Below are 18,315 nucleotides of genomic sequence, written 5' to 3' on the forward strand. Positions count from 1 at the left end.
GCTTCCTTTTTCTTTTCCATACTGATTTTTCTTTTCTTTTGAAAATTGGTTAAGAATTCCTCAGGTCAAAATTGAAGTTCAAGATCTTATTTTCAAAAAAAAAAGTTGAAGTTCATGATGCGAAGAACACTCATAGCGCCATGATCATCGATAAATAAATTTGAATACCCAATCTTTTTTATATAAAATAAAGCAAGAGGAATAATTCTAGGATCGTAATGATATTGTAACTTGGGTGCACGTCATCAGTCCAAGACTAGTCTAACAAATAGAAATACATATTGCAACATACACATAGGCCTGCCGAAAGCAGCGATATAACTACTAAAATCCTAAACAGCTTTGGACAATGGATACTAATTAAGCTTTCTATTGCATTGGCTTCACAAGCGACTATGAGGACAGATTCGAATGATCTCTGCTGTCTTTGGAGCTAACGTTTCTGGAAGTTGAAGAACTTGATGGAATAACCAAATACAAAGGAGAACGTGATGATGAAGGCGAAATGGACGAGCACAGCATAGCCAAGGAAGTCATGCCGGATCCCAAGATTATCCTTCAAGAACTCCTTCACCGTCACGGGGCTCCTCCCTCCAGGAACTGAGAGCAAACCACCATCCTCACCAAACTGAGATGCCACGGCACCATAGATGGTCCAGGCGCATGGGTTGGCCCAGTAATACCACCTCCACCAAATTGGTATTGCCTGCAACAATGGCATAGATCATAAGGTCAGAGAGTCAGTCAACTCGGAATCCAAACGCACACAGCTTAGCCTGGGAGATCTCAGTTGCATGCTCACCGGTCTGACGATGAGGAATCCAGCAAAGAGGTTCCAGAGGGGTAGGGCAAAGGTGATGAGAATGTTTGCCAGCAATGCAGACGGAGTGCATGCTACCAACATCATACCAAACAGCGTGAAGTAGTTGAAGCTCGCAGTGATGAAGAAAAGGAAGTAGAAGAATTTATCAGCTTTCCAATCATATCCAATCATCGCGTATATGAGGACCGTGTACAGAATCCCCTGCATGATGTTGTAGATGACCTCCACACATGCCTGCCAAAGTCAAAAGAAGTACATAATCTCGTAAATTGATGGATCTAGGGACAACTGACGGAGAAGATGCTCATGTTCACATTGTTGTACGACCTATGTTATGCCAGAATGAGCTAAAAGGTGCTATTTCAATGAACCCAACTTTAACCTTGCACTCCATTTAAGTCACTTAAATTATTTCTCATTTATCAAGTATACCTTGTTGTCCATTACTGGATTTTATAGTCTTGACTACTTCTTTAATTATTGTTGGCCACATTTGAATGTAATTATATACTAGTCTAAGAAAACTGAGAAAACATCTTAAACAAGTTATACATGGACCAGCAATATGCTGGTTTGGTTATTAATGCTTTCATCTGCTCTAGCAGCCACCAGACACTCAGATTTGTCCTCTACTCAGAAGCATGAGCTAAAACATTTATTTGCTACTCTCTACGTTCCAAATTTTAGGTTGTTTCAGCTTTAAAAGATACATAGATTATCTATGCACCTAGATATACATCAACCTATAGTTTGGAAGGAAGTACAAGTCATGCATTCAAAAATATTATATTTCACTCAAAAAGAACTCTAAGACCAAGAAGGTTAAAGGTTACCTGAGCAAATGCATAGGATAATGGAGAATACATCCCCGCTGCCTTTTCACGATAGAAAACTGCTCGCTCAATTGACACAACAGGCTGAACCGTCATGCAATTGGAAGCCCCAAGAAAGAAGGTAGCAGCATAGGTGGCTCCAAGTAGGTTGTACAAATCTTGTTGTGAATCTCTGTGCGGCATCATACATAAAGAAAATCTAAAGCGTTAGTGCCACCATAGAAGCTAATGTAGAATTATTCCAACAGTTTTAGTTTCAACTACAGTATCGAAGAAGGGTCATACATTTTCTTTCCTTTTTGCCAAAATACTGTACCAAATACAAGGCCAAAGAGCAGTGTCATCAGATAGCGCATGGCATTGTAGGGTGGATTCTTCCAGTAAGAACGGTATTGCTTCCAAAAGTTTGCAAGACATTGACCGTAGAAGTTCTGCGAATATTTTGTAGGAAATGACAGATCCTGGTAGTCTGGTGGCGCTGTACTCAACTCCTTGATCAGCTCTTGGTTTTTCCTGATCATAGTTATGAAAGGATAAATATGTGTCAACGATATACACTATAACGACTTGATTCCACATTTTCTTGTCCAAGCCCACTCCCAGCAGAAACCAAGGAATCGTCATTTAATATAAGGAGAAGTTAGTAGGAGATGGCCAACATATCCAATTAAATGCATGCTGTCTATGACCACTTAATCTCCTCCAATAACATTAAGTAGCTGTGGAGAGTCAAAATATTGCAATAACCATATAGTCCATATTTTCAATTCCTCAATGGACAAGTGTTGTAAAACCATCCTCCCCAAGAAAATAGACAATAATATGAATGTTGGGAGTGACCAACAGCGGCCATTTTTTACTCTCCACTTTCAAGGATTGTTAGAATAAGACAGTGATAAAAAAACAGCCTTGTTGAAAAAGTAAGGCTAATTACCTATAAAGCACAGAGTTGGCATAAATTTCAGCAAAATTCATGTTCAGGCGAGCCTCGGATAGAGGAGAGCTAACTTCCAGCACCCACGTCGCAGGATTATATCCTTCTGTGATCTTTGGAACGCCTGGAATCGCCTACAGGAAAACAAGATCCACACAAGTTAAAATGCCCACTCTTGGTACACCTGCATTGAGTTAAAGCCTTGTTTGGTCTTTTTTCCCCTAAAGACACTTGTCATACTTGTGAGAGTTGTGGAATCAACTTGAGAAACAACTAATGGCCTATTTGTTTGAGCTCAGCTAGAAGCTCAAACAAACAGTGAACTTCTCATGCAGCTTCTGGAAAGCTGGAAACCTAGAAAAGCTGAGTTTATAAGGGAAACTGGAAAGCTCAGTTTAATGAGCTTTTTGAGCTCAGAAAGCTAAACACATATTCTAAAAGTTAGTGTTGGATTTTCATAACCAAAAAGTCAGCAGCAGCTTTTCAGAAAAGCTCAAAAGATGCAGCTCAAACAAACAGGCCCTAAAACTTTGTCATCCCCAAATTGTTACACATAAGAAAAGAGAACTGACCTCAAAATATTCGACTAGTTTGTGAGAGTGGTGACCAAGTTCACCAGCATAAATAACTTGCCCTCCCCGTTTCAAAAGCAGAAGCTGGAAAAGAAACCAATTGTGAAGGTATCACATTTCTAAAAATTTAAACATGTACACGCACAATTTTGAGGTAGAGCTAGGGTAGGAAGTAAAGCGAGTAGAGAACCTCATCGAAAGACTCGAATATATCAATGCTGGGCTGATGGATTGTGCAAACCACAGTACGCCCAGTGTTAACTGTATTTCTCACTGTACGCATGACAATTGCTGCAGCTCGAGCGTCAAGACCCGAAGTTGGCTCGTCCATAAAAATGATTGACGGGTTCGCTACCAGCTCCACGGCAATTGTAAGCCTTTTTCTTTGTTCAGTTGATAACCCACTAACTCCAGGGAGACCCACCAGTGCATTGCGCAACACATCAAGCTCTACAAGGGCCATCACTTCCTCCACAAACATCTAAGTATGTGGGGTTTAAATAACTTGGTCAGAAAAAAATTTAATTTTAGAGATTCAAATATATTGAACAGGGTTGTATTTACTTCAGTGAGAAGTTTGCTGTGATTTACCTTCTTCGTACTGTCATCAACATCTGAGGAAAGACGCAACCAGGCAGAGTAGATAATGGATTCATATACAGTAACATTCGGAGAATGGATATCAGTCTGTTCGCAATAGCCACTGATCCGAGCAAAAGTTTCTTGTTTTTTGGGGTAACCAGACAGGGTAATATCTCCTTCAACAACTCCACTAGTTTTCCTTCCTGCCAGGACATCCATCAAAGTGGTCTTTCCAGCTCCACTCACACCAACTAATGCTGTCAGGACCCCTGGCCTGAAAGCACCACTAATATCAGAGAGCAACTGTAGACGGCTTTCTGTGAATCCTTGTTCCATCATTTCCTGCAAAACAAGATGAGATATTTCAGTTTGAGACATAAGGAACTTGTGTGATGTGTCATGACTCATGACATGCATGATAACTTTGGAGGTGTTAGATGTATATGTATTCTTTGTAGTTTCTTCGTTGTATAAGGGGTTTTGTGCATATTTCCTAATGCCTATACATGTATATATTTGGGCCTAGAGCCCTCATATTGAATACAAGTGCTATTCATAACAGGAGGAACGTCGGCTTACTTCAGGCATGTCCACATAATAGTTTACATGGTTAAAGCAAAGTGAAAGAGGCTGGAAAGGTAAAGTGACGCGTGACTGAGCTGGTCTCTTTGTTGCTCCATTAGTGCCTGCAGAAATAGAATATGAAGATATGCATAAAAATACCCATGCTTAGAATATCTATGAATGGGAAACATCAGGCATGAATAGCTTGTAAAATAATGCACGAAAAGTCCAACCAGTGAACCCATAGACTAGATAAAAGAATATTACAGATATGCAGTAGTCTGTTGTGCGTATACAAGAGTACACTAAGAGATTGAAAGATGAAATACTACAAGCATTGGCACCTGGATCACTGCATACAGCTTGGGATATTTCATCTTTGTGTCTTCCTTTCACTACCATTTCATGTTCACTGTTTTCACCTTCTGAAATTTGGGTATTGGAGCCACTACTAGCTGGAGTGAACAAAACATATTAAGTCCCACCCCCTCTCACCAAACTGTCCAAAATAAATACAACAAGAAAAGATAATAGTGCTTACGACTCAAGAATGTGAGGGCCCAAAGGTACAGGATGTTGAACAAAATAATGAATCCTATAAGGGCTCCAATGGAAACCCAAAATCCCCATTCACCAGTAAACAAGCCTTTGGATTTAAGAATAGCTTTACCCACTGTTGGTGCGTCAATATTTGTATCATTGTTTGGCTGCATTAAAATGGCTGTTGTTAATTCAAAATTGTAAGCACCTTTACAAGATCAGTATATTCAGTACCCCATTATGCAAGCCTCAAGAAAAAGATGAAAAGCAGGTTCACAGGGAAATAAAACTTACAATAGCCCATCTACTGGCAAGGAACTCGTTGATAGATATTGCATTTTGGCTATACATCATAGGAGATGCCCAGTAACCCCAGATCCACCATGGTTTGATGTCATCTGCCCACATCATACTCAGAGGTCAAAAGGTTACTTCCATCCATATGAATGACAAGATTTTGCTGATTTCTTGTGCGACTATGAAAATATAAATGAATTTTACATGACAGCATACTTACTTCTACGGATGACAAATCCTCCAAAGATAAAAATAACAAGCATCACAAACACACCGAAAGTATTGGCCACAACCATTGTTTTCAAAATAGCACCAAGAAATCGGAATAAAGCCATTGCCACTTGGTGTGTGGCAAAAAATGCTATAAACTGACGAAAGAACCTATTCCCAACAGAAAAATGAACTCATGAGTCATGAAGCTAACTGTAAATGCCCATGGTGTCAAAATGACGAAATTCGAATATGTAAAATAGTGAAAGTTGGTAAGGGTTATGGATACCTTCCTGCAGCAGGTGCAAACCCCATCACGTAGTACGTGAGAACAACCCATACTGCTGCTTCGACGAGCGAAACAGGAATTTTTAAGATTATGTTTGCCAGTCCAAAGGTCCATGCAGGGAAGAACAAGAAATCCCTATGTTTGTAGAAAACTGGTAGCTTCTTTATGGTCAATTGTAGCTCAGCAAAACCATTGAACATGACCGTTATCACACTAAAAGTCAGAGCCCCAAAGAATTTGTTGCCATCAGAAATCTGCCCATGGGGCATCTTTGTTCTGAGGAACACAGTCATGGACATGAGCGCAAGGATGATCAACTGGGTGACCTTGAAAATGTAGATGAAGGAGTTGCGCTTCATCAACAGCTGCTCTCTTGACATCACTGCCTTAAATGATTCCCAGCTGGAAAGCCCATACTTTCTGGTGGTCAATGCAGCAGGATGGGTTTTGGACTTCTCGAAAGGAGTTTGTAGCTCCTTATGCATCAGCTGGCCCACATGGAATGACTTGAAATGTTCTGCAAACTCCAGTACAGATACATAATGATATTCCCGATCAAGGTACCAATATTGCTGCTGGTCTTTCTTGGAAGTGACCTCTTGAAGAAAGTCCGCAACACCTTTCCTTTCAGGGCACCGGAAACCAGCAGACTCAAAGAACTCCAAGATGTTCTCGCGTGGCCCATGGTAGACTATGTAACCTTCTGATAGTAGGATTATGTCATCAAAAAGATTGTAGGTCTCTGGCGGTGGCTGGAGCAGAGAGATCACGACAGTCTCATTCATTACATGGACCAATTGTCTCATAAACTTTACAATCTGAAATGTGCTCGAGCTATCCAGTCCAGTGGATATTTCGTCCATAAACAAAGCCCTTGCTGGCCCCGTTAACATCTCCCCTACATAAAAGGGGGGAAAGAATAAGACAAATCCTGGGTTAATTTGAATACAAAATGAATTGAGATTTCAACTATAAATTGGTGAAACACGCATGATTTGCAGGCTTTATATTCATACCAGTTGTCACACGTTTCTTTTGCCCACCAGAAATACCTCTGACCATCTCATCACCAATAATAATATCAGCACAAATGTCCAGCCCAAGCACCTGGGATAATTTTTGACAAACTCAATAAACATGTTTTTTAGCCTATCAGTAAAATCAGAACCACACCTTGAGAGTGACGTCTGTTAAAATATTAGTCTCCTGTCCTTGTACTGCAGTAGCTTTCATGAAAGCATCAATCTCAGGATCTGGCTTAATGCCTGCATCCCGCTCCCTTCTAGCAAGTTCTGCGAGCATCTCATATCTGGCACCGATGCCTAGGCACCTCCTGGAGAAATCCAACGTCTCTCTTACAGTCATCTCTGCATTGTGGAGATCATACTGACCAACATATGCGCTTGTCCTCTCAGGATAGAATTCTGAAATTGGATGGCCACAATATGTGATGCTGCCAGAGACCTGTTGCAATAGAATGATTTAGCATGTGACAGAAACGCATAAGAAAAACTGACAGAATGGCACACAATGATGATTTTATGTTAAACCTTGAGATTTTTGTCAAGCTTTCCAGTGAGTGCTCGCATGAGCGTGCTCTTTCCTGAGGATGGAGGCCCAAGGAGAAGCGTCATCCTGAAAACAGCTAGCTCAGTACTCTGTAGTTGCTTTTCTTCTAAAAGTGCAAGTTGGTCCTATTTGTACTTATCAGATTACATGGCATGATGCAAAGCAACAAAACTCATGGCTGGCATCATTTGTCAGTCAGTATCACAATTTTTTTGTTACTCCTGTTTCATGAAAGGATAAAAAAATGTAAATGGATTCCTCTTAAGAAAATGATACTGCTAGCTAGACCCACCACTTTCAGCTAGCTGATGGAGAGGACAAGGAAACCAGGTTCAGTTGGGTTGGGAAGATCCAGGGAGCAGTTGGACTGGATGGTGACCCAGCACTAAACAAATAAGCGAATGTATATGTATGGGTACCTGGACGGCTTGAGGACACCATTGACATTCTTAAGTATGGTGATGTTCCTCTTGTTTGAAGAGCCAAACCGGCCAATGAGTCCCTGCAATGCAGCATATATCGGTGAGTTGTGTACTCTGTTAGTATGGCTGGGCAAAATACCCGATACCCGAAACCCGAGCCCGAAAAATCCAAGCCCGAGCCCGAAAAACCCGAACCCTAATTCGGGTTTCAAGTCACGGTACCCGAAATTATTACGGGTAATTCGGGTATTGGACCACGGTACCCGAAATACCCGAACAAACCCGAACAAGAGACCAGCCCAAAATTATTATTCATTCGGCCCACTCATATTTTGAGCCCAGCCCACCAAACCCTTCCTCTTCCACTAACCCTAACCCTGTCTATCCCCTCAGTCCCTCGCGCCTCCAGCCCCTCATGCCGCCGCCGTCCATCCATGGACTCCACGCCCAGCGCCCACCCCAGCCGCCGCGCCGACCGCCCTGCCACCACCCCGGCCACCGCTGCCGCGCCCAGTCCCCGCCCACACCCCGGCCGCCGCCGCCGCACCGATCCCCAGCCCCCACCCCGGCCGTCGCCGCCGCATCCACCCCCAGCCCCCACCCCGGCCACCGCCGCCACATCCACCCCAGCCCCCACCCCGGCCGTCGCCGCCGCGTCCAACCCCAGCCCCCACCCCGACCGCCACCGCCGCATCCACCCCACCCCCACCCCACCCCGAGCAGTCAGCGGCTCAGCGCCAACGCAGGCGCCGCCCCCGTCCCCGCCGGCCGCCGGTCTCCTCGCCTCTCAACGCATGCCTGCGCCATGGAGACGCTCTCGGCGTAGGCCCTGCTCCAGCCGCGGGGCGTGACCGAGCCGCCGCCCCCGCTGCCGCCGGCCGCCGGTCTTCGCATCACCACCACGCCTCCCGACGCTCGCCATGGAGACGTACAAATTTCGGGTAGTTCGGGGTAACCCGATCCCGAAACCCGAATTTCCGGGTACCCGAAATGTCGGGTTTTCATTATTTCGGGCAAATTTCGGGTTACAGATTTCAAAACCCGAAATTCTCGAAACCCGAAATACCCGACCCGAATTTTTCGGGTTACCCAAATGCCCACCCATAGGGGGGTTGTGGAGAAATCCAGGTTACCTCGCAACTCATCCCTAATCTGATTCCCCGGCCCATTCGATCTACTCACACCTATTTTTGTATTCAAGCTCCTTTTGGCGAGCCATGGGGAACTTTGGGGCATAATAATGAATCTGCGAACCCCAAGATCAGCCAGAGGTTCCATCGGCCACCAGCTTGTTCTGCTTCACCGCCTCCCCCTCCGGCGACTATCAATGGATGATTAACCCTGTGTGTGTGTTGTTTAGAATGCAATGTTTTGCACTATTGACCCCCAGCAAATAGGAAATTGATTTATTAGTTTTTTTGTGTGTTTTTAAGATTAACTCAGGCAATAGTGCTAAATTAGATCCTCCAAATGCTAAACCAGCGCTGCCTCTATTTTTAAAATTTGCTCAAACCCTAACGATAACCCTCAATTCTAATTTACAAAACTCTGTAAAGATCCCATAGGAATGGAGTATGGAGTAGGGAATTTGAAGATCTTCCCAAAATAGAGGACTAATAAAGGGTGTTCTAGAGTATATCTTTTTAACTTAATCTTCTAAACATGAGATAAGGGTTGTTTAGAGGGTCTGCTGGAGTTGCTCTTACTCCCTTTACCCCCAAATATAAGATGTTCTGTATTTTTTAGGATAAATTATGGCTGTATAGAAAAAACTCTATTTAGATAAATATATATGTGCTAATTAAAATAGCATGTCATTTTTCATGCACCTCCCTATATGGTTGCATGCACATCTTTTTGTTGGAAAAGATCCGGAAACAATGCACAATTAAGATGGTTGGTCCACTCTCAACCCAGAATGCTTTATATTTGTGGACAAATTTTGAATCCCGCGAATGGAGGGAGTAGTCGTTAATTTTTGTGCTAACCCTCCAATTCTACGCTCCTGAGAGCAACTCCAGTAGACCCTCTAAATAGTCGCTTATCAATTTTAGAGGACTAAGCCAAAAAAAAAGCACTCCAGTAGACCCTCTATTTTAAGGAGGTCTCTAAAATCCCTCTATCACCCTCCATTCCAAAGATAGCAGCAATGTGAGTTAAGGTTGATGCTAGAGATGAGAGAGAGAGAGAAAGATTTTTTTTATATCAGAGAGAGAAAGATTGGTGCAATACATTGGAGCGCATGTGCTAGACTAGCACCTGCGGCTTACTTAAGCACACGGTGCTCTGAATAAAAAAAAAGTAGTATGTGGCTCCTTGTGTGCAGAAGGTGTGTGGTGAGGAGAGAGGAAATGATGTTTGGCAGGTTCTACAATTAGAGGGGCAGAGCTGCAATATGTTGGACCAAATTTTGCTAAGCTAGCACTTGTGACCTGATCTCATCTTAGCACTATCTTCTATTCCAAACGCTAAAGCTATCCTAAAAGGTCTTTAGGGAACCGTCTATTATAAATTGGAATTGAGAATTATTGCTAGAGTTAAAACAAATTTAGAAGCTCCTAAAAGTAAAGGCAACTTCATTTAAGTGTCTGATTTAGAGGTTATTGTTGGAGTTGTCATCAGGTGCCATGGTCTTATTATCGAAGAAAGTTGCATAAAGCAAGTGGGAGTAGTCTTGCGAAAACTAAAGAAATGGCAGTTTCTTTTCATCGAAAAAAAAAGAAAGAAACGGCAGGCAGCTATAGCTCGCTATCTTTTTTTTTTCTTTTTTGCGAGGAACTATAGCTCGCTATCTATCAAGCAGTCGTCGTCTATCTCAGACTTGATTGGTGCAGGTACTCCGTTAAATTGAAAGAAAAACAGGGGCACGGAACATGTGCAGACGAGTTATCATCACCCTAACTTTTTCTGTATTGATAACTGCAACGTCAACTAACTGACCAGAGGGGAAAAACATATAATATTTGGATTCTAGTCCATCGAAAAATGCATATATGACACCTATGCAAATAATAAAAAATCAAACTATATATGCAAATAAGTTAATTAATTAAATGATGAATGAATAAATATTAATTACTTGGCCAAGGCAAAACCTGGAGAAAATTGGTGGCTGCGTTCCAGAGCGTTGGGAGGGCGCGGCCGGCGACGATGACGTCCGCCTCCACCGTGAGCTGCTCGTAGCGAACCTCGATGGTCGGGAGCTCGATGCCCACCCTGCATGCATTCATGTCATGTCATGTCATCAATCGATCGGCGGCGGCCGGCGATGATTTAATTATATATATTAAGAGTTTATTACATGTCGATGCGATCCTTGAGTCGGCGCAGGAAGCGCTCGCTGTCGTCCTGGATCCAGAGGCGCTCCAAGAGGGCGCGGCCCCCGTCGCCGGCGGCCATCTTCTGGATGTCGACGACCTCGACGCCGCCCTGGCCTTGTTGCTGCTGGTCGAGCGCCCTCCGGAGGATGCCCTGGCGCATTCGTTCGTAGGTGGGCAGCTTCTCCAGCGCCGCCCAGCGCAGGTTCTCCTCCTCGTCGCGGTGCTCCTGCTCCGACTGCGCCCGCCCGAAGGGGTCCTCCGTCTCCATCTGCCGGAACGACCGCGAGATGGAGGAGCCCCAGCTCAGGCTCCGACGGCTCGACGACGCCAGCGCCGCCGCAGCATGCTGATTCGACTCCGCCATAGCTTACTTGAGCGGTTGAGCCGGCGGCCGGCCTGCCCTTCAGCTGCGGCTTACCAAGCTAGCACGCAGCCATGTGCTTGCTGTGCTGTGCATATATAGCTAGAGCACCGTGCGTGCCGGGTTTTGCTGCAGTGCACGTAACATGTGTGGCTGGAGTCGTATTGTGTCAGCATGTGCGTATGCGCCGCACGGTGACCCATTTTTTTACCAGAGAAATTTTTAGAGGTGTCAATTGGTAACTCTTAGATGCACCTACAATTTTTTTTAGTTCAAAGTTTTGTACTACCTTTTCAAAATAAGATCTCAATTTGAAAAAATAGTACAAAATTTTAAACTAAAAAGGATTGGAGCTGCACCAAAGGATCACCAATTAATACTCCTAGAAATTTTAAAATATGCTAGCTATTCCATATGTATGATTTTTATATATACCGCTCATTAGCCCTCCTAGATCATGTAATAGTAAACACTTAAACATATGAGGAACGAGAGTACTCTATCCTGCTTGTGATGAGTGAATTGTCAACCGTGCGGTGTGATCGTGCGTTTGGTCTTTGGATTGCAGGTACACGGGCGTCGAGTATCGACGGGGAGCTGCCGTGGAGGTGCTGTGGCCGATGGACCGTGCGGTGGACGACGGTGAAGGGCAGCCGGGACCGGAGCTCGGACCGGGCGGCAGCTGTGGCGTCCACTCCTGGATCGAGGGCGCAAGCGGCGACGGAAGGCGGGTTTCTTGGTTTGCGCCACAAAACCAAGGAGGCGGACGGCGGTTGAAGACGCCGAGTCGTGGAGGCACGGGCGTCGGTCTCGGGACTGACGGAGGCGACGGGCGTCAACGGCGTCTAGGGCCTCGCTGCGGGCGAGGAGGTGATGGGCATCGGGCGGCGTCTAGGGCCGTCAGAAGGCCGAGGCGGGAACGGCGTCTAGGGCCACGGCGTGGAGGCGGGAATCTTCCCGCGCGTGAGGTTTTGGCGGTTTTCTCAAAACCGGCCACCTACCCGGGTTTCGCGGACCCTCCAAAACCGCGGACTGGATCTTCATCAAGACGGCGGCATCGCGGAGAAGACTTCGTTTCGAAGAAAGAACCTCGGCCGTCGGATGAGATCGTTGTACAGGGGGTGCTGCAGGCCAACCGGTCTGACCGGTCCCTGGCACCGGTCTGACCGGTCTAACCAACCGGTCTGACCGGTCCAGCGTACCGGTCTGACCTGTCCCGCGGGTATAAATACCCCTTCACTTGTGTTAGGTTATTGCGGCTTTTGTAATCTGTTCGTGGACTCTCTGTTTCTCCAGGCCGCCGCCCCTGTGTTCTCCTCCCTCTGTTTCTCTCTTTAGAATAGATTTATCCATGGATTTGTGAGAGTTTGTATTGGATTTGATTGGGAAAGGAGGCCCTATCCTCCTTGTGCCCTCTGGGCTTTTGAATCAAACCAATCCCGTCCCTCTTGTGCTGTTTGTGATGGATTTTCGTTTTGGTTTTGATGCACTTGATTGCGGCGGTTTGTAGGGTTCTTTGGAGTGATTCCTATGCTTCTAGCTTCGTGTCAATCCCTCTGGAATCATGAGCTCTTCAGAATTGAAGTTTTCGAGTATTTGAGAAAACCCCAATCCCTTTTGATCTCCCCTATAATTCTCTAGATTCGTTGATATTTAGGCTGAGATCTTTTGGGGATATGTTCACGGGGTAGGGGCGAAGCTATCCCCCAAGTTTCACCGATTTTCGTGGTCGTTTGCTCAAGATTCACCGTTTGAATCCTCTTTCTCGGGGGTTTTCTGGGTGCTACCGGTCAGACCGGTAGGACAGACCGGTCAGACCGGTCTGCTCTTTTTGAACAGACACGACCGGTCAGACCGGTCCATCACACCGGTCAGACCGGTCCTGGCAGATCAGTCCTGAAGCTTTCCCACTTTGCTTCCGATTCGCTTCGTGTTTTCGTTCGCTGGTTCAAGGCCTTTTGTGTTGGTTTAGCTCTTCAATAGCTACTCCAAACTTTGGTCAGAACGCCTGAGGGATTGGGTGATTTTGGGATATAGGCCGACGATTCGAATTTGGAAGAAATTTTGATCGGCTCCCATTCACCCCCCCTCTGGTCGCCGGCTTAGGTCCCACAATTGGTATCAGAGCTCGGTTGAGGTTTTCAATACCCTAACCGGTTTGAAAACCATTCGGCGACCATGGCGAGTCTTGGTAAGATCCCGGTGTTTTTCGGCGAGGATTATGCCTACTGGAAGGTTCGCATAAGAGTCTTCCTGCAGAGCATGGGAGCCGATGTCTGGGAGATTACCACGAACCAGCTTTACGAGGTGCTGGCTGTTCGGACCACGCCTCTTCAGGTGACCCAGCACGAGGCTAACGCCAAGGCTGTCAATGCCTTGTTCGCTGGCGTTTCTCGTGCGGAGAGAAAGCCAACTTAGAGAATGAGAATATCTATCTTAGGTCGATTCTGAGTTGGGTCTCTGGCAGTGAGCCGTAGTTGGGCATGATGATTAAGCAGTTCAAGCGTGGTGATGGGTTTGGGGTCGGTTACACATACACGAAGTCAGACTTTGACAGGTTGTATGGTAAGATTGGCAAGGCTGCTGGAAACACTGCTAGCACGAGCACGCAGCCTTCGCTTGTTGACCCCGCGGATGGTGTGATTAAAGAACCACCGAAAGCACCTCCGCAGAAGCAGGTTTGGGTTCCAAAGCCCAATGAGCTGAGGAACTCCCTCGACACGCTCTCTGCTGGCACAACCCAGGTTGCCCAGAAGAAGAGGGCTGCTCCTCCCCGTCCGCGGGCTAGGCCTCCTCCTCCCAAGCATGAGGTGAGGTACCACTGCGAGTTCTGTGACAGGGAAGGTCACCTGGAGGAGTTTTGCTTCAGGAGGAAGCGGGCTGTGAGGAGAGAGCAGGAGAGACTGAACGCGGACATGTACTCTGCTTGGGTGCATGATCCTTCTCGGCGTGGTGATAGGCGAGATGCTAGGGCACGCCGTGTAGGTGGAGGTCAGGGAGACGGTGGTGGTTATCGTGCTCCAGCAGGTGGTCGCTTTGCCGGCCATGCTCCTGGTCGTTTTCAGTACGGCTATGGACCACGAGACCGAGGCTTTGGAGGAGGTTTTGAGGCTCCACGCTTTCCTCGCGGTGGTGTTCGTCAGTCACGCGGTAGACGGGACGTGGGATACGCTTTGTCTGGTTTTGCTAACCCTTCTGTAGAGCAAATGGCTCGACACTGGTTTGCTTCTCACTTTGCTAACCCCAGTGTTGAGACATTTGTTCACCCTTTGTCTCACTACTGATGTGCAGGTCGGAGGCTTGGAGAACAGGTGGATCATGGACTCCGGTTGTTCGCGCCACATGATCGGAAATGACAAATGGTTCTCCAGCCTCACCCCGATGCGCTCAAAGGAGTACATTGTGTTCGGGGATAATGGAAGAGGAAAGATACGTGGACTTGGCGCTGTTCGAGTTTCTGATCGCTTTACCCTGAGAGAAGTTGTTTTGGTTTCAAATCTTGGCTTCAATTTGCTTTCTGTTTCGCAACTTCTTGATGAGGGGTTTGAGGTTCGCTTTAAGGAGGGCTGTTCGCGTGTTTTGGATTCCAGGGGAGATTTGGTTTGTCGGATTACACCTCGCGATCGGGTTTTCTTGGTTGACTTCTCTGGAACTCCTTTTGGCCCTTCTCATTGCTTGATGGCTGGTTCTTCTTCTGATTTGTGGAAGTGTCATAGGAGACTTGGACATTTGAGCTTCGATTTGTTGTCGAGACTGAGCTCACTTGGCCTGATCCGAGGATTGCCCAAATTGAAGTTTGAGAAGAACCTTGTTTGCCATCCGTGTCGCCACGGGAAAATGATTGCCGCTTCTCATCCGCCTGTTAATCATGTGAAGACTTCTCACCCTGGAGAGTTGCTACACATGGACACTGTTGGTCCTTCCAGGGTGATGTCTGTTGGTGGGAAGTGGTACGTGCTTGTGATTGTGGACGACTTTTCTCGCTATTCTTGGGTCTTTTTCATGAGAACCAAGGATGAGGCTTTCGAGTTTGTTCGAGACTTGATCTTGAGATTGAAAAACGAGCTACCCCAGGCCATGCGAGCGATCCGCTCTGACAATGGCACAGAATTCAAAAATGCTCGTTTTGATGTCTTTTGCAGTGATCAAGGTCTTGAACACCAGTATTCTTCTCCCTACACTCCACAACAGAATGGAGTTGTAGAACGTAAGAATCGGACGCTGGTTGAGATGGCGAGGACGATGCTCGATGAGCATAGGACTCCTCGCAAATACTGGGCTGAGGCGGTTAACACCGCTTGTTACGTGTCCAACTGCATTTTCTTGCGTGCTTTCATGCACAGCACTTCTTATGAGTTGCGGTTTGGACGCCAGCCCCGTGTTGACCATCTCAGAGTTTTCGGTTGCCGGTGCTTTGTGCTGAAAGATGGAAATCTTGATAAATTTGAGTCTCGCTCATCTGACGGTATTTTTCTCGGTTATGCTTCTCACTCTAGAGCGTACCGTGTGCTGATTATTGATACTAACATCGTCAGAGAGACTTGTGAAGTCACTTTCGACGAGACTGCACCGTGCAATTCTTCTGTCTTTGAAGTTGCAGGAGATGATGAGCTCGGCACCTCCATCTTTGAAGATGAGGAGGAAGAAGCTGCAGATGGCGAGGCTGAGGCTACCACGCGTGCTGTGGACCCAGCTATCTTTGCTACGAGCTCGGATGATGAAGACGGCCCCGATCCGACTACGTCTACTTCACGGGGGTTGTTCGAGGAGGTGACTCAGGCTACACCAGCTGATCCTGAGGAGACACCAGCTTTGGTTGAGGAGGAGACGACTTTGACACGGGAAGCACCGCGACATATTCAGCGTCGCCATCCACCTCAACAGATGCTAGGTGATCTCAACGAGCGAGTCACCAGGTCCAAGGTAACAAGTATCGCTGGCTTTGCTCATTCAGCATTTGTTGCCTCTTTTGAGCCCAAAGATATTGGACACGCTCTTTCTGATTCTAATTGGGTCAATGCCATGCATGAGGAACTTGAAAATTTTGAAAGAAACCAAGTTTGGGTCTTAGTCGAGCCTCCACCTGCTTGTAATCCCATCGGAACGAAGTGGGTTTTCAAAAACAAGCAGGGTGAGGATGGCTTGGTTGTTCGAAACAAGGCTCATCTTGTTGCCCAGGGGTTTTGCCAAAAAGAGGGTATTGATTTTGAGGAAACCTTTGCTCCTGTTGCTCGTTTGGAGGCTATTCGAATCTTTCTTGCATTTGCTGATTCCAAGGGTTTTAAGGTTTTCCAAATGGATGTTAATTCTGCCTTCTTGAATGGTTTTATCGAAAAAGAGGTTTATGTAAAGTAACCCCCTGGTTTCGAAAATCCCAAGTTTCCAAACCGTGTTTATAAACTTCAGAAAGCTCTTTACGGTTTGAAACAGGCACCTAGAGCTTGGTATGATAGATTGAAAACCTTTTTGCTGGCTCAGGGCTTTAAAATGGGATGTGTTGATAAAACTTTGTTCCTCATGCGATCTGGCACTGATTTCCTTTTGGTTCAGATATACGTGGATGATATTATCTTTGGTGGCTCTTCTCACGCTCTTGTCTCCAAGTTTTTTGAGCAGATGTCCAGGGAGTTCGAGATGAGCATGATGGGTGAGTTGCAGTTCTTCCTCGAGCTGCAGATCAAGCAAACTCCTCAGGGCACTTTTGTCCATCAAGCCAAGTACACTAGAGACTTGCTGCGGAAGTTCGACATGAGCGACTTGTCTCCTCAGCCGACTCCGATCAGCACATGGACGGCGCTTGATGAGGACTTGGACGGCGAGGCGGTGGACCAGAAGGAGTACAGGAGCATGATCGGCTCTCTCCTGTACCTGACGGCGACGCGACCGGACATCCAGTTCGGCGTCTGCCTCTGCGCGCGGTATCAGGCTTCGCCGCGCACCTCCCACAGGCAGGTGGTGAAACGCATCTTCAGGTATTTGAAATTCACCCCTGAATTTGGTCTTTGGTATTCTGCGGATTCTTCTCTGGTTTTGGTGGGCTTTTCTGATGCCGATTTCGGTGGGTGTCGGTTGGATCGCAAGTCGACATCCGGCACTTGTCAATTTCTCGGTACATCTTTGGTGTCTTGGTCCTCTCGCAAGCAGGCTAGCGTAGCGCTTTCTTCCACAGAAGCCGAGTATGTTGCCGCTGCTAGTTGCTGCTCCCAGATACTTTGGATGAAACAAACCTTGCAGGATTATGGTTTGAGTTTCGGTAGGGTTCCCATCTTTGTAGACAACATGTCAGCCATTAGCATTGCAAAGAACCCTGTCCTACACTCCAGAACCAAGCACATAGACATCCGATTCCATTTCCTGCGAGACAATCATGAGAGAGGACACATAGACCTGATCCATTTCTCTTCAGAGAGGCAAACCGCAGATATACTTAACAAACCGCTAGAGCAAGACACTTTTGCTTGCTTGCGAGGGGAGCTTGGGGTTTGTTACCCCTTTTGATCGCTGACTTTTGTTTTGGTTAGCTTGGTAGGTCTTTGTTTTGCTTCTCTTTGTTTTCTAGGTTTGGTAGTTGCATTGTGCATATGCATTGTACATTTTTGCATTTTGCATTGTCTCACTTGCACTAGCATTCTTGTATACTTTGCTATGATCTTCTAGTGCCTGCTAGTGTGAGTTGTTAAACTTGATCATGTATAGCTTGCTCCATTGTGTATATGACATCATCTGAGTTAAGTTATTTTGTTTTGAAAAATCTGAAAACATGATCACCCTGTCTTGGCTACTAGCATGTTAGGGCGTGTTGATGTGCTTTGCTATCTTATTCATGCTAGTGTGCCTTTTTGTTCAGCAATTCATACTTGAAATGATCTAAATCTGATAAAAATTGCTTGAACTGCTCATGAAATGGATTGAAAAGATCCAGGTGGGATTGCTTATCGCACTGATCGAGCTTTCGGGACGGCTCACTTTGCACTTGTGAGAACCCGGGCAAGGCTGTGC

General features: G+C 46.1%; 1 protein-coding gene across 2 annotated transcripts; it reads right to left on the minus strand.

The window, feature by feature from the left end:
* Positions 1 to 155: 155 nt before the first annotated feature.
* Positions 156 to 11,350, minus strand: LOC120689527 (ABC transporter G family member 48). 2 transcript variants are annotated; one of them, XM_039971815.1, is made up of 20 exons: positions 10,937 to 11,350; positions 10,731 to 10,851; positions 7,633 to 7,715; positions 7,195 to 7,279; positions 6,818 to 7,108; positions 6,661 to 6,751; positions 5,645 to 6,542; positions 5,366 to 5,526; positions 5,143 to 5,246; positions 4,850 to 5,015; positions 4,653 to 4,763; positions 4,324 to 4,430; positions 3,754 to 4,086; positions 3,353 to 3,643; positions 3,163 to 3,246; positions 2,591 to 2,724; positions 1,942 to 2,169; positions 1,657 to 1,828; positions 803 to 1,057; positions 156 to 706 (listed from the first exon to the last, which is right to left on the minus strand). In XM_039971815.1, exons 1-20 carry the CDS (start codon positions 11,317 to 11,319, stop codon positions 434 to 436), a joined length of 4,371 nt encoding a protein of 1,456 aa, XP_039827749.1. In that variant the 5' UTR covers positions 11,320 to 11,350; the 3' UTR covers positions 156 to 433. The 2 variants fall into 2 exon arrangements, with proteins under 2 accessions (XP_039827749.1, XP_039827747.1); XM_039971813.1 differs by lacking the exons at positions 10,731 to 10,851; positions 10,937 to 11,350 and adding an exon at positions 8,769 to 8,964.
* Between the last annotated feature and the right edge of the window lie 6,965 nt (positions 11,351 to 18,315).

This window comes from Panicum virgatum, chromosome 9N (genome assembly GCF_016808335.1).
Source record: "Panicum virgatum strain AP13 chromosome 9N, P.virgatum_v5, whole genome shotgun sequence".
Lineage (NCBI taxonomy): Eukaryota > Viridiplantae > Streptophyta > Magnoliopsida > Poales > Poaceae > Panicum > Panicum virgatum.